Here is a 15,185-nt window from a genome sequence, read left to right on the forward strand (position 1 = left end):
TTTACATAAAACCGTTATTTATATCAAACTCTGATCAAACCATTATTCTAACCTTCTTCTGTGTAAATGTGCTTGTGTATCCTTCCAATAATAATAGAGTAAAATAATAAATGTCATAAAAATAATAATAGAGTAAAATAATGGAAATGTAAGAATAACAGTAATAATAGAGTAAAAATAACAAATGTAATAACAATAACAGCAATAATAATAGAGTAAAATAATAAATGTAATAACAATAATAATGGAGTAATATAATGTAAATATAATAATAATAGGGTAAACTAATACATGTAATAATAATAGAGTACAATAAAAATGTAATAAAACAATAATAGAGAAAAATGAATGTAATAATAATAATAAATAGAGTAAAATAATAAATGTAATAATTATAATAGAGTAAAAGAATGTAAATGTAATAATAATAATGAATAATAACTGTTGCTCTGGGCCAGAGTGAAGAGAGGGGAGGCCAAGGGACAATTCCATCTTGTCTCCTGGATATGCCAAGAGCTGGAGACCCTCTCCTTCATCACCAACTGTCGCTCTGGGCCATAGTGAAGAAAGAGGGGGCCAGGGGACAGTTCCACCTTGTCTCCTGTGCTATTCTAATAATATAATATAATATAATATATTGTATATACATATAATATTTATGATATATAATGTAATGCGATATAATAATAAGATATTATAATTATATATTTATATTACATGTAATATTACTAATAATATTATGATATAGTGGTATGGTGAAATATAGCAAATGTTTAATGCTGATATTGTACTATGCTAATAATATAATATATTGTATGTAATATATACCTTGTAAGCCGCTCTGAGTCCCCTTCGGGGTGAGAAGGGCAGCATATAAATGTCGTAAAAAATAAATAAATAAAGTAAAATATTAAATAATAAATAATACTAATAAGAGAGTAAAGTAATAAATAACCTTGACTCAAGTATAAGTTGAGGGGGGCTTTTTCAGCCTAAAAAGGGGACTGAAAAACTAGGCTTATACTCGAGTATATACAGTATTTGCTGTCAAATATAAAGTGCAGTGACAAAAAGTGCATTTTGTCATTTGGCCAAAAAGGTGTGCGTTAAGGCTGCTGCCTTCTAAGGATTCCTTCTTTAAAACACAAAACTCTCCCATGGCTCCCTCTCTCTTCACTCTGGCCCAGAGCGACAGTTGGTGCTGGGGGGGAGGTGTCTCCAGCCGATGGCATATCCGGAGACAAGATTGAGTTAAGAGTAGTTGCTTGGTCTTGTTTTGCTTTGACATACGAGCAGCATTTTGAGTTCAGGGGTAGCACTAGCACCAAAGTACAGGGCTTTAAGACCACAAAGAAGCAGCCTCCGTGCCTCTTCTCATGTCCACTTTGAGTTTTTCCTACTTCTAAATTTAAATTTAAATTTTAAACTATTACATTTGGCCCGGCCATAGGTTTTTTAAATTCTTGTGTGTTACTGTTTATATGTGAGTTATATTAATCGTATCATTTTTGCTTTTTGTTTTATTGATGTGTTGTCGGGCTTGGCCTCCCTTGGGGAGATGGTGGCGGGGTATAAATAAAGTATTATTATTATTATTATTATTATTATTATTATTATATTGGGATAATAATTTTATTTTAATCCTCGTGGTGGTGGTGGGAATTGTAAATTGTAAATCCTGTGTAGGTGTATGTCCTTATATATATATATATATATATATATATATATATATATATAGGAGAGAGAGACAACATTTCCTTTCTAATAAGGAAAGGGAGGTTGGGGGATGCAGCTTGAGATGTGAAGAGGCTGAAGAGGCATTTCTGCTTTTCCCCCGAAGTGCGTCATTGCCAACGCAAAAGGTGTTTCTTTTCCAAAAGAGCCCCTACTGTGCAGTATTCTCCATTTCCCCACAAAGAATGGTGTGTTCTGAGTGACAGTCGCAATGCAACATCCACAGGTAGAGAAGAAATCCACATACGTCAACACACATCAACACACACACACAGAGCTGTACCTCAGATGAGACAGGAGACTGTGGGGACACATTAGTATGATCACTGTCTTGCTAAAAAAGAAACCAAAAAGATGAGATTACAAAATGGAAGCGTGCTCTCAAAAGAAAGGTTTGGCATGAGCTTATGAACTGGCATGCGTGTGCTGAAGATGGGGACATACCTACTGAAATGAATCGACAACTAAGATACGTACATGTACTGCAGCACTTTTGTGAACATGGAACATATAAGAACCTCGCTCAGACCAGAAACAAAAAATATACTAAAAAATGGCATGGGCTGGAAATCTACATCTGCTTTTCTAACACTGAAAAGGAGATTTCATCTGAACATGAGGAAGAACTTCCTGACTGTGAGAGCAGTTCAGCAGTGGAACTCTCTGTCCCGGAGTGTGGTGGAGGCTCCTTCTTTGGAGGTTTTTGAACAGAGGCTAGATGGCCATCTGTCAGGGGTGCTTTGAATGCAATATTCCTGCTTCTTGACAGGGGTTGGACTGGATGGCCCATGAGGTCTCTTCCAACTCTATGATTCTATGAATAGTTTAAATATCTGAAGGGATGTCCTAAGGAAGAGGGAGTCAGCTTTGTTCTCTGCTGGCCTAGAGACCACGACTCAATTGAGCCACGTATTTCAAAGATAGGAAAGGAGATCACACCTGAACATTAGGAAGAACTTCCTGACCGTAAGAAGAGATGTTCAACAGTGGAACTCTCAGTCTCAGAGTCCACTGGAGGCTTCTTCCTTGGAGGCTTTTAAACAGAAGCCGCATGGCCATCTGTCAGGAGGGCTTTGACTGTGCTTTTCCTGCATGGCAGAAGGAGGTTGGACTAGATGACCGATGTGGTCCAACTCTAGGATTCTATGAATCATGGGAGTTTGGCAATTTGTTTGCAAGGTCAATTGGTTTTCTGGTGGCTTTCAAGAGAGGCAAATTCTTTATATAGAGGGAACCAGGAAACTTAATCTGATCCTTCAACCCACTCAGTGTTTCATTCTTCCCCAAAATGTCAATTCTAACTCACCTCATCGTTTTCATTTCCACTCGAACTCTTCCGGGAAGATTTATACTGAAAAGCAAATAGGTCATTTTTAATAGTTTTTGCAACATTTCACAGATACCAGGGCTGCCAAACTCATTTTCATCAAGGCCCCCATCAGCCTGATGGTCACCTTCAAAGGGCCTTGGAAGACAACAGAGCAGGACAGCCTTCCAGATGTTCCTGTATCCCAACTCCCATCAGCTCTGATCAGGATGTCTAATGATGAGGATACAGAATCTGGGGAGCCACATAAAAGGACACAGGGGTCTGAATTTCCCCTGCGGGCCTTTTTCAGAAGGAACTTGTGAAACTGCCATGGGAAGACTTGGATGATCATCCTGTGGGAGGCTTCTCTCATGCCCCGCATGAAAAGCTAGAGATTGACAGATGGGAGTTTACCCCGCTCCCCGGATTCCTACCGCCAACCTGTCAGTCGACCAGTCCTGGTTTAACCCAGCGTTTCTCAACCTGGGGGTCGGGACCTCTGTGGAGGTCGTGAGGAGGGTGTCAGAGGGGTCACCAAAGATAATCAGAAAACACATCATTTTCTTATGCTCATGGAGGAAGTTTTGCCCAATTCCATTGTTGGTGGGGTTCTGAATGCTCTTTGATTGTAGGAGAATTATACATCCCAGCAACTACAACTCCCAAATGACAAAATCATTTTTTTTAAAGTGAAGGATATACATTGGGATGGCCCACGAGGTCTCTTCCATCTCTTTGATTCTATGATTTCATGAAATAGAACTCATGTTCCGCAACCTGTAAAGTTCAGTTTTTCTCACTCTAGAACAGGGGTCCTCAAACTATGGCCCGGGGGTCAGATATGGCCCTCCAAGGTCATTTACCCGGCCCTCGCTCAGGTCCAACACCTAAGTCTGAAACTATTTGAAAGCACACAACAACAACAACAACAAAAACCAACCTTATCTCATTTGCCAAAAGCAGGCCCACACTTCCCATTGAAATACTAATAAGTTTATACTTGTTAAAATTGTTCTTCATTTTAATTATTGGATTGTTTTAAAGTGTTTTTTGCACAACAAATAAGATATGTGCAGTGTGCATAGGAATTCAATCATGTTTTTTTCAATATATAATCCGGCCCTCCAACCATTTGAGGGACTGTGACATGGCCCTCTGTTTAAAAAGTTTGAAGACCCCTGCTCTATGAAGATACTAAATCTAATCCATAATTGACTATATTGTCAAAGGCTTTCATGGCCAGAATCACTGGATTGTTGTGAGTTCTCTGGGCTGTATGGCCATGTTCCAGAAGCATTCTCTCCTGACATTCGCCTGCATCTATGGCAGGGATCCTAACAGGTTTGAGGTCTGTTTTCCTAGTTTCCGACAGACCTCCCAACCTCTGAGGATGTCTGCCATAGATGCAGACGAAACATCAGGAGAGAATGTTTCTGGAACATGGCCATACAGCCTGGAAAACTCACAACAACCTACAATTGACTGTTTTGGTATTGGAATGTTTTTCTTCCCTTTGTCGCAGTAAAATCTCTGTCTCATTGCCCCCAAATTCTGTGCCTCGGGCTCGCTATGAGCTATCCACCCCTGCAAGGTATTTCTTCCTGTTTCCCTTTCTGCCCCGATTTTTGCTGCTGCAGCCCTCCCTTCCAGGAAATTCAATTTGGCACCTTAATAATGGCAAGAAATCGATTCTGCGGCACGGCTAATGTGAAACAGCAACGATCATCCAAATATCTATTCTTAGAACGCCGTTTTACTCGGAACGCATGATGTCTGGCTGCGTCTGTCTTATGAATGAAACATCTCCCCCAATGCCAGTTTCGTAACGAAGGACGGCTTTTAAATTCAACCTGACACTAGAATTACACTCTGGGAGCCTTTTAGGACCGGAAAGAGAACACTGCCACCTCGTGGTTAAGCATTTAGATTATCCTGGGTTTCCATTTCCAAAGTTACAGGAATTCTAGCAATATCTGGAAGGCCTCCCTTATAGTCTGATGCAAATTCTGGACTTCTTTTCTACGTTTTTATTGATTGCTCAATGCAAGTCTCAGAAACAGAATTTGGGGAATACAAGACAGAGAGATTTTACTGTGATAAAGGGAAGAAGAACATGATGTATTTCAATAGCAAAAGAGTCCACTGTGGCTTAGGTTTGATGATGATATTCTCGAATGAGAAGCTGAACTTATTCCAAACAGTCTCTCCAGAGATCAGATCCTCCTCTCGCTCTTTTGTGCAATTTATGTGCAACTGCACTTTTTTTGCAATTTACCTCCTCTCGCTCTTTTGTGCAATTTATGGCACAAGACTTTCATCCCATCTACTTCTTCTCCCCTGGAACTGTGACAATCTTTATTTTTTAAAAGGAGGAATTAGCCATCAATTAAAAAAATCAGACTGTTAAGGTTTTGGGTTGCTGTGAGTTTTCTGGGCTGTATGGTCATGTTCCAGAAGCATTCTCTTCTGAAGTTTTGCATCTATGGCAGTCATCCTCAGAGATTCAGGGGTCTGTTGGAACTAGGCAAGTGAGGTTTATATATAAAATCATAGAATATGATTCTATATAGAAGCACCCCCAACAGATGGCTTGAAAGCTTCCAAAGAAGGAGCCTCCACACTATCTGCTTTGAACTGGATTACATGACTCCCAACTGCCGTATAATCCAGTTCAAAGCAGATAATCTGGATTTTATATGGCAGTGTAGAAGGGGCTGGAGTTGGTTGGATAAACTAGTATCACAGGGCACTTCCACACAGGCATATAACCCAGAATATTAAGGCAGAGAATCCCGCAATATCAGCTTTGAACTGGGATATATGGGGGCCTTCCATACAGCCATACTTATTTATTTATTTATTTACTTATATACCGCTCTTCTCAGCCCTCAGGCGACTCAAAGCGATTGACAATATCAATGCAAAACATCACAAGAAAAGTATAAAGCCATTAAAAACTGATTATAGCACCAACAATTAAACATTAGTATAACAATCAATTAGCACCTTAACAGAATATAACCAAGAATATCAAGACGGATCAAAGAATCATAGAATCATAGGGTTGGAAGAGACCTCATGGGCCATCCAGTCCAACCCCCTGCCAAGAAGCAGGAATATTGCATTCAAAGCACCCCTGACAGATAGCTATCCAGCCTCTGTTTGAAAGCCTCCAAAGAAGGAGCCTCCACCACACTCTGGGACAGAGAGTTCCACGGCTGAACAGCTCTCACAGTCAGGAAGTTCTTCTTCCTGTTCATGTGGAATCTCCTTTCTTGTAGTTTGAAGCCATTGCTCCATTGCGTCCTAGACTCCAGGGCAGCAGAAAGCAAACTTGCTCCTTCCTCCCTGTGACTTCCTCTCACATATTTATACATGGTTAATCATATCTCCTCTCAGCCTTCTGTTCTTCAGGCTAAACATGCCCAGCTGTTTAAGCCGCTCCTCATAGAGCTTGTTCTCCAGATCCTTGATCGTTTTAGTCGCCCTCCTCTGGGCACTTTCCAGCTTGTCAATATCTCTCTTCAATTGTGGTGCTCTCTGCCCTGGAGTGTGGTGGAGGCTCCTTCTTTGGAAGCTTTTAAACAGAGGCTGGATGGCCATCTGTCGGGGGTGCTTTGAGAATGCAATACTCCTGCTTCCTGGCAGGAGGTTGGACTGGATGACCCACGAGGTCTCTTCCAACTCTATGATTCTATGATTCTAAGGACCAAACAGTTAAACAGGAAATAATACTTTCAAATCAGGAACTGAACGTTTTTCAAATGCTATTACATAGTGTTATAAAATTGGGAAATTTCCAGGGAAGGGACAAGTTGGGGACCACCTCAAATAAAATATTTCCTGAAATATCTTTTTAATTTGCTTAACACAGATATCACAGAGAGGCAGCATGATCTAACTCTCTTCCAACTCTAGGAATCTATGATTTTGATTCAATGGCAATGCCATTAAATGCTAATCAAGGTGGCCAAATGCAACATTCACACTTTCCTCCAACAGACAAGAGTTCTTTCTCCCACCCTGGACATTATTCCACAGATATATAAACCTCACTTGCCTACTTTTCCAGCAGACCCCACAATCTCTAAGGATGCGTGCCATAGATGTGGGTGAAATGTCAGGAGAGAATGCTTCTCAAACATGGCCATACAGCCTGGAAAACTCACAGCAACCCAGGGTTTTTTTGTTTTTTGTTGTTTTTTTGTCGTGTCAGAAACTGCGAGTTGCTTCTGGTGTGAGAGAATCGGCCATCTGCAAGGACGTTGCCCAGGGGACGCCCGGATGTTTTGATGTTTTCCCATCCTTGTGGCAGGCTTCTCTCATGTCCCCGCATGAGGAGCTGGAGCTGACAGAGGGAGCTCATCCAGGCTCTCCCCAGATTCGAACCTGCAACCCGTCGGTCTTCAGTCCTGCTGGCACAAGGGTTTAACCCATTGCGCCACTGGGGGCAACCCAGTGATTCCAACCATGAAAGCCTTCGACACTTTTCAGAATGCTCTTTCTGTCCCCTTTGTACCAGTCATAAGAAACAGGAAAGGAAAATTAGAATGGAGAGCACTCTTCTGAACTCTTCAATGGGAGTGAGATCTCCACAGACAACTAGAATACATAGCTAACTCTAAAGATGCTACTAAACTCAGCTCCTAAATTCCCCTCCATTTTTCTAACAAGGAACTAAGAGACTGCTAGTTCCTCTTCCTCACCAGGAATTAACAAGCAAAGGCAACTTACTCCTTGAGCAGACAAAGCCTTTGTGTTATTCAGGCCATGGATCGGACCGTACCTTGAAATACTCCCTTCGGATTTGCTTGCTACGTCTCCGTTCCTCGTTCTGCCAGATCACAGGCTGCATGTCCGGCCAGTGCGGCTCATCCGGATGGTCCTTTGGATTCTCTAGTGACTACAGAAGGAAAAGGCTACTTTATTCTTTCAAGTCATATTCTCTTATATCTCTGTGTCGGCCAAAATCCAGCAGAAGGCAAAAATGGCTCCTGGAACCTCCAATTTTGCCCGTTCCTGCCATTTTATTTATTTATTTCTTTACGACATTTATATGCAGCCCTTCTCACCCCGAAGGGGACTCAGAGCGGGTTACAAGGTATATATACATACAATATATTATATTATTAGCATGGTACAATATCAGTTTTAAATATTGCTAAATTGTACTATACCAATTATATTGCAATATTATTAGTAATATTCATGTCCAGAGGAGGGCGACTAAAATGATCAAGGGTCTGGAGAACAAGCCCTATGAGGAGCGGCTTGGTATATTGGTATATTGTACTATACCAATTATAACTGGTATATTGTACTATACCAATTATATTGTAATATTGTTAGTAATATTCATGTCCAGAGGAGGGCGACTAAAATGATCAAGGGTCTGGAGAACAAGCCCTATGAGGAGCGGCTTAAGGAGCTGGGCATGTTTAGCCTGAAGAAGAGAAGTCTGAGAGGAGATATGATAGCCATGTATAAATATGTGAGAGGAAGCCACAGGGAGGAGGGAGCAAGCTTGTTTTCTGCTGCCCTGGAGACTAGGACACGAAACAATGGCTTCAAACTATAAGAAAGGAGATTCCATCTGAACACGAGGAAGAAATTCCTGACTGTGAGAGCCGTTCAGCAGTGGAACTCTCTGCCCCGGAGTGTGGTGGAGGCTCCTTCTTTGGAAGCTTTTAAACAGAGGCTGGATGGCCATCTGTCAGGGGTGATTTGAATGCAATATTCCTGCTTCTTGGCAGAATGGGGTTGGACTGGATGGCCCATGAGGTCTCTTCCAATACTTTGATTCTTTGATTACATGTAATATAAATATATAATTATAATATCATATTATTATTAGTAGTATATTGTATTACATTATAATATTATAAATATTATATGTGTATACAATGTATATATGTATATGTAATATATGTATTATATTATATTTTAAATGCTGATGTCCAGGTGAGGCCAAATGTGATGTGTTCCATATTATTATTAATATGTTTTAATCAAGACAGATAAAAATATAATCACACAAGAGTGAAAGAACATACGAAGAAGTGTTTAGTTTTTTTTTAAAAAAGCTATATTTTCCATCTATATTTTTAAAAGTTAGCCACTTATAAGCTACTGTTACAACAATGCGTGCCTACTAAAAACAGCAAAACATAAAGGCAAAAATAAGACAAACACACATTTACAAAAGCACAAAATTAAGAGGTAAAGGAAATGATGGTCCCACTGACCATGGTTTTTTGTTTTATTAGCCTAGTCCCTTTAAATCAGTGTTTCTCAACCTGGGAGTTGGGACCCATGGGGGGGGGGGGTCACGAGAGGGTGTCAGAGGGTTCGCCAAAGACCATCACAAAATACAGTATATTCCGTTGGTCATGGGGGTTCTGTGTGGGAAGTCTGACCCAACTCTATCGTTGGGGTTCAGAATTCTCTTTGAGTGTAAGTGAACTCTAAATCACAGCAACTACACTCCCAAATGTCTCAAACTCCAACACATTTGGGCATATTGAGTATCCATGCCACGTTTGGTCCAGATCTATCATTGCTTAAGTCCACAGTGCTCTCTGGAGGTAGGTGAACTACAACTCCCAAACTTGAGGTCATTGCTCACCAAACCCTTCCAATATTTTCTGTTGGTCATGGGAGGTCTTGGTTCAATTCCATTGTTGATGGAGTTCAGAACGCTCTTTGATTGTAGGTTGACTATAAATGCCAGCAACTACAACTCCCAAATGACAAAATCGATCCCCCACAACCCCACCAGTATTCAAATTTGGGCCTATTAGGTATTTGTGCCAAATTTGGTCCAGTGAATGAAAATACATCCTGCATATCAGATATTTACATTACAATTCATAACAGTAGCAAAATTACAGTTGTGAAGTAGCAACGCAAATAATGTTATGGTTGAGGGTCACCACATGAGGAACTGTATCAAGGGGTCGTGGCATTAGGAAGGTTGAGAACCCCTGCTTTAAATGATGTGAGCAGGTAGTACCCAGCCCCAGGAAAACTTGCTAAAACTTATACGGGAAGAAACTGTAAGTGCTGGAAATGGAAGGAACAAGAAGGAACTTTCTACCTTGTAAGAAAAAGCAAGGGAATTCTGGGGCAACATACAAAAAGCAATGCAGGAAAATTGTAAATCAATGTTACAATTAGAGCCCCAAATGATTTTTTCCAAAGAAACAAACACAATCACCAGACTACAAAGCACTGCACTACATGATCATTGCACCACACTGAAAGAAGGCAGATCTTTCACTAAGAGCAGATTGAACTGTAAACGGTGTAAGGATACATTGGCTATGATGAAAAAAGAATAATGATCCTGCAAGACAGATGAGCGAGGCGGTACAAAATGAAACATGCAAAATAGTCACATTTGCCAAAGAGAGTCATGTTTGATGTTCGCATCTCCATTACCTGCCAGCCGTATGGCGATGACGGAGAGTTTGCCTCGTCTGCGGACAGGCTAAATGAAAGCAAAATGGGGTTTATGGCACTTTACATTTGATCACTTTCCCCCTCTTATAACCAAGGCAGAAAATTTAGAACATTCTCAAGTGCTTCTCTGTAATCAAATGAACCAGAGAGATAAGGATTTAAGGAGGAAAAAAAAATCCCTAGAATAAAACACCTTGACAACTTTGATGGAAATTATTTTTCTGTCTGAGGCCCAAATTTCTTCATCAGGCCTTTTAATTATTATTATTATTATTATTGATTCAAAAGCACAGTATGTCACAGCAAACGAGATCTATATGCTGGATTTCGTATCACAAAATCACAAATCAAACACTTTCCAAGCGTCTAGGACTGTGTGATGTATTTTCGAATGGTGCGCACAGATCCAAGTCACGTGGCCTTTTGCAGTTGACAGATCGTGATTTTGTCAATGTTTATTGTTTCCAAATGCCAGCTGAGATCTTTTGGCACGGCACCCAGTGTCCCGATGACCACTGGGACTACCTGGACTGGTTTATGCCAGAGTCTTTCCAGTTCAATTTTGAGGTCTTGATAGCAACTGAGTTTTTCCTGTTGTTTTTCCTCAATGCGACTGTCACCCGGTATGGCGACATCAATAATCCAGGACTTTTTTCTTTTCCACAATTGTGATGTCTGGCGTGTTATGTTCCAAAACTTTGCCAGTTTGGATTTGAAAGTCCCACAGTATTTTTGCATATTCATTTTCCACGACCTTTGCAGGCTTATGATCCCACCAATTCTTTGCTGCTGGCAGGTGGTACTTGTGACATAAGTTCCAGTAAATCATTTGGGCCACAGAGTTGTGTCTTTGTTTGTAGTCTGTCTGTGCGATTTTCTTGCAACAGCTGAGGATATGGTCCATGGTTTCATCAGCTTCCTTGCACAGTCTACATTTTGGGTCATCCGCTGATTTTTCGATCCTGGCCTTAATTGCATTAGTTCTGATGGCTTGCTCCTGGACTGCAAGAATCAGGCCTTCTTCTGTCTCCCATTCATGAGCCATCACCAGGTCTTCTCCTTGTCAACTTTTCCTTCAATTCTGTCAAGGAACTGCCCATGCAATGCTTTGTTGTGCCAGCTGTCAGCTCTGGTTTGGAGTGCAGTTTTCTTGTATTGACTCTTTGTCTGTTGTTGTTGTTGTTGTTATTATTATTAGCCGATACATCACACAGTCCTAGACACTTGGGAAGTGTCCGACATGTGATCCAATACAACAACCAGCATAGTGATCTTGTTTGCTGTGTACTAATTTTGTTGTGTTGCAAATAATAATCATCATCATCATCATCATCATCATAATCATCCAGCATAGAATCTCGTTTGCTGTGAAATACTGTGGTTTTGTGTCAGTAAAATAATAATAATAATAATAATAATAATAATAATAATAATAAACAACTTAATTTTTGTACCCCACCTCCATGTTCCCAAAGAGACTTGGAGCGGCTTACACATGACACAAAGTGCCTAAAACAACACATAAAATCAACACACAATACAATAAAAAGTAGAAAACAATAGCATATAAAACAACTATTTAAAACTAAGAATAATGTCCAATAACCTATAGTGACAAGTGCCGTAAGACATGGCCAAACTGTAAACAAGCCAATGGAATGAGATTTAGTAAACAGAATAAGGAATAAGAGCATGGGATGAAAGTGCAGTGCTGTGTCATTAATTGCAGACCATTGGGGCTAGACATTCTCAAAGGTTTGTTGAAACATCAGTCTTCTGTTGTCAGCAGTGACATTATATTTTCTCTCCGTGTGTCTCTCTCAATTAATCGCCATTTTGAAATCAGCCCAAAGACTATGAATTTAGGCCACAGGTTTACAACAAAGAAATACTTGCGTTAATTACTTTATTAGACGATTACATAGCCTCCATTAAACAATTCAGATGATGGAATATGAAACATTACCATGGAGGCAACTTGATGTGAGGCTCTGGTAATTTTATAATAATAAAATAATAATAGAGATTATTTATAATACTTTCTTTCCTGGAAACCCTCTACTATGGCTTTGAGTAAAGTCAAAGCAGTTCAAGCATGATTTGCTTTCATCCCATGACTTATCTTTCATAAATTCCCAGAAACGTTTTCTTGGCAATCATTAGCCCTTCTAAAGATTAACACGGAGACCAGCTGGTTTCTCAAGTATTCAGAAGCAAAAGACTTCCCAGCGATTAGCCAAAACATTAACTGAGCAAGCTTTCATTCCAGAGATGCCTTCCTTAAAGTGTCCTTCAACACATTAAAGTGTCTCAAAAATCCTTGCTCTCAAGAGCACTTCCTGCAGCCACAAATCCTAGGTAAAGGAGGTCTTTCAAGAAAGAAGGAAATGGAAATGAGGGTCATGGCTACCTTTTTTCTGATTCCACCATCTGTTTTGGCCTATTTCTTGTGCTGGAGGAGGAGGTGTGATTCAGCAGTCTGGAAAAGAAAACGAAACATACAAACAGGTCATTGGTGTCAATGAAACAGCAGTCAGGAACATGTTGAACAACATTAGAATAGTCCTTTAAATTTATTTCCACTGAAATCTCTGGCAAAGTGTCTGGGATTTTATACACCAGAATTCTGCTCGTGCTCTTCTACCTGTGACCCTCCAGGTGTTTGATTCTCCAACACTCAGAAACCCTGATTTCCAGCTTCTCCAATAACCAGGAATTCTGGGCCAGAGCGAAGAGAGGGGAGGCCAGGGGACAGCATATGCCATCAGTTGGGGACCCCTCCACCCCCAGCACCAACTGCCGCTCTGGGCCGGAGTAAAGAGAGGGAGGCCAGGGGACAGTTCCACCTTGTCTCCTGTGCTATTCTAATAATATAATGTAATATAATATATAATATATTGTATATACATATAATATTTATAATATTATAATGTAATGCAATATAATACTTCTAATAATAATATGATATAATTATATATTTATATTACATGTAGAATTACTAATATTTCTACAGTATAATTGATATAGAACAATACTGCAATATTTAAAACTGATATTGTACTATGCTAATAATAAATAGGAGTCCCCGGTGGCGCAGTGGGTTAAACCCCTGTGCCGGCAGGACTGAAGACCGACAGGTCGCAGGTTCGAATCCGAGGAGAGCGTGGATGAGCTCCCTCTGTCAGCTCCAGCTCCTCATGCGGGCACATGAGAGAAGCCTCCTACAAAGATGGTAAAACATCAAAATATCCGTGCATCCCCTGGGCAACGTCCTTGCAGACGGCCAATTCTCTCACACCAGAAGCGACTTGCAGTTTCTGACATGACAAAAAAATAATAATAATTGTATTGTATAAAATAATAATAAGCCGCTCTGAGTTGAGTCCCCTTTGGGGTGAGAAGGACGGCATATAAATGTCGTAAATAAATAAATAAGTACAAAACACCTGGAGGGTTGCAGGTTATCCATGCTAACCTTTCCCTTTCAGTATGCAGAACTATAACTCCCCTTATCCTCACCCAGCCTGGACATATTGGCTGAAAAGCGAAGGCCCGCGCACCAGAAGGACATCGTCCTCAGGAAAGCTGTTCTGAACTTGCCCTTAGACTATCTTCAATGGTTATTCACCTCTTTGAGGCCCATTTTTCCAGGGCCAAAAGAGAGGGGCAAGCCCCATGAAACAAAGTCAGAGGACTTGGGAGGAAGACAACAAAGAGCATACAAAGACCAGAACAAGGACAGAGAGGAATCAAGGCTCAGTAGGAAACACGAAGAAAAAGAAGAGAAAAACAGGAGTCTCTGGAGTCCACTTGGAAATGCATCCTCTCCTGCTGTTGACAGACACAGCCTCCTCTCTAACCCCAGCACACATCTTTGTATGGAAGAACTGCCTAAGCACATCCAGCATTCCCTCACTGGACAGAGACATATGGGTTGTAGTTTTTTTTGGGCTATATGGCAATGTTCCAGAGGCATTCTCTCCTGACGTTTCGCCTGCATCTATGGCAAATATCCTCAGAGGTTGATCACACGTCAGACATTTCCCAAGTGTCTAGCACTGTGTGATGTATCGGTGAATAAAGAACGCAGATCCAAGTAGGGTGGCCTTTTGCAGCTGACGGGTGGTAATTTCGTCAGCGACAATTGTGTTTAAGTTCAGGCCAAGGTCTTTAGGCACTGCACCCAGTGTGCCAATCACCACTGGGATCACCTTGTGCCAGAATCTTTACAGTTCTATCTTTAAATCCTCATTATTATTGTTTGTTGTTGTTGAGAACACATCTCCAGGAATCTCTTAGTCTTCCAGCACAACTTGAACAGAGAATTGTAATGAAGCACCTAGAGATCCTTAAAGATGTTTTCTCACAAGGGTGTACCTATTTCTCTTTTGGACTACTGATAAAATTAGGTCCATTCTATGAATTGATATTTTGTTTCCCAATTGGAGTCCCTGGTGGCACAGTGGGTTAAAGCGCTGTGTTGCTGAGCTTGTTGACCGAAAGGTCACAGGTTCGATTCTGGGGAGCAGCATGAGCTTCCGCTGTCAGCCCTAGCTTCTGCCAACCTAGCAGTTCGAAAACATGCAAATGTGAGTAGATCAATAGGTACCACTCCAGTGGGAAGGTAATGGCGCTCCATGCAGTCATGCCAGCCACATGACCTTGGAGGTGTCTATGGACA

The 15,185-nt window shown here is 40.8% G+C and overlaps 1 protein-coding gene across 6 annotated transcripts in view; it reads right to left on the reverse strand.

Annotated features, from left to right (window-relative positions):
* Window positions 1-15,185, reverse strand: part of LRCH2 (leucine rich repeats and calponin homology domain containing 2) — a 67,411-nt gene that overhangs the window by 13,141 nt on the left and 39,085 nt on the right. For 2 of the 6 annotated variants that reach the window (XM_060756095.2, XM_060756097.2), the window contains 5 exons: window positions 12,915-12,983; window positions 10,484-10,532; window positions 7,830-7,946; window positions 3,041-3,085; window positions 2,018-2,068 (listed from right to left, as the gene is read on the reverse strand). In XM_060756095.2, the coding sequence (XP_060612078.2) occupies window positions 2,018-2,068; window positions 3,041-3,085; window positions 7,830-7,946; window positions 10,484-10,532; window positions 12,915-12,983 (331 nt within the window). The remainder of the gene's footprint in view (window positions 1-2,017; window positions 2,069-3,040; window positions 3,086-7,829; window positions 7,947-10,483; window positions 10,533-12,914; window positions 12,984-15,185) is intronic. The other 4 variants (XM_060756100.2, XM_060756096.2, XM_060756098.2 and 1 more) reach the window with 3 other exon arrangements.

Source organism: Anolis sagrei, chromosome 10, assembly GCF_037176765.1.
Source record: "Anolis sagrei isolate rAnoSag1 chromosome 10, rAnoSag1.mat, whole genome shotgun sequence".
Taxonomy (NCBI): Eukaryota; Metazoa; Chordata; class Lepidosauria; order Squamata; family Dactyloidae; genus Anolis; species Anolis sagrei.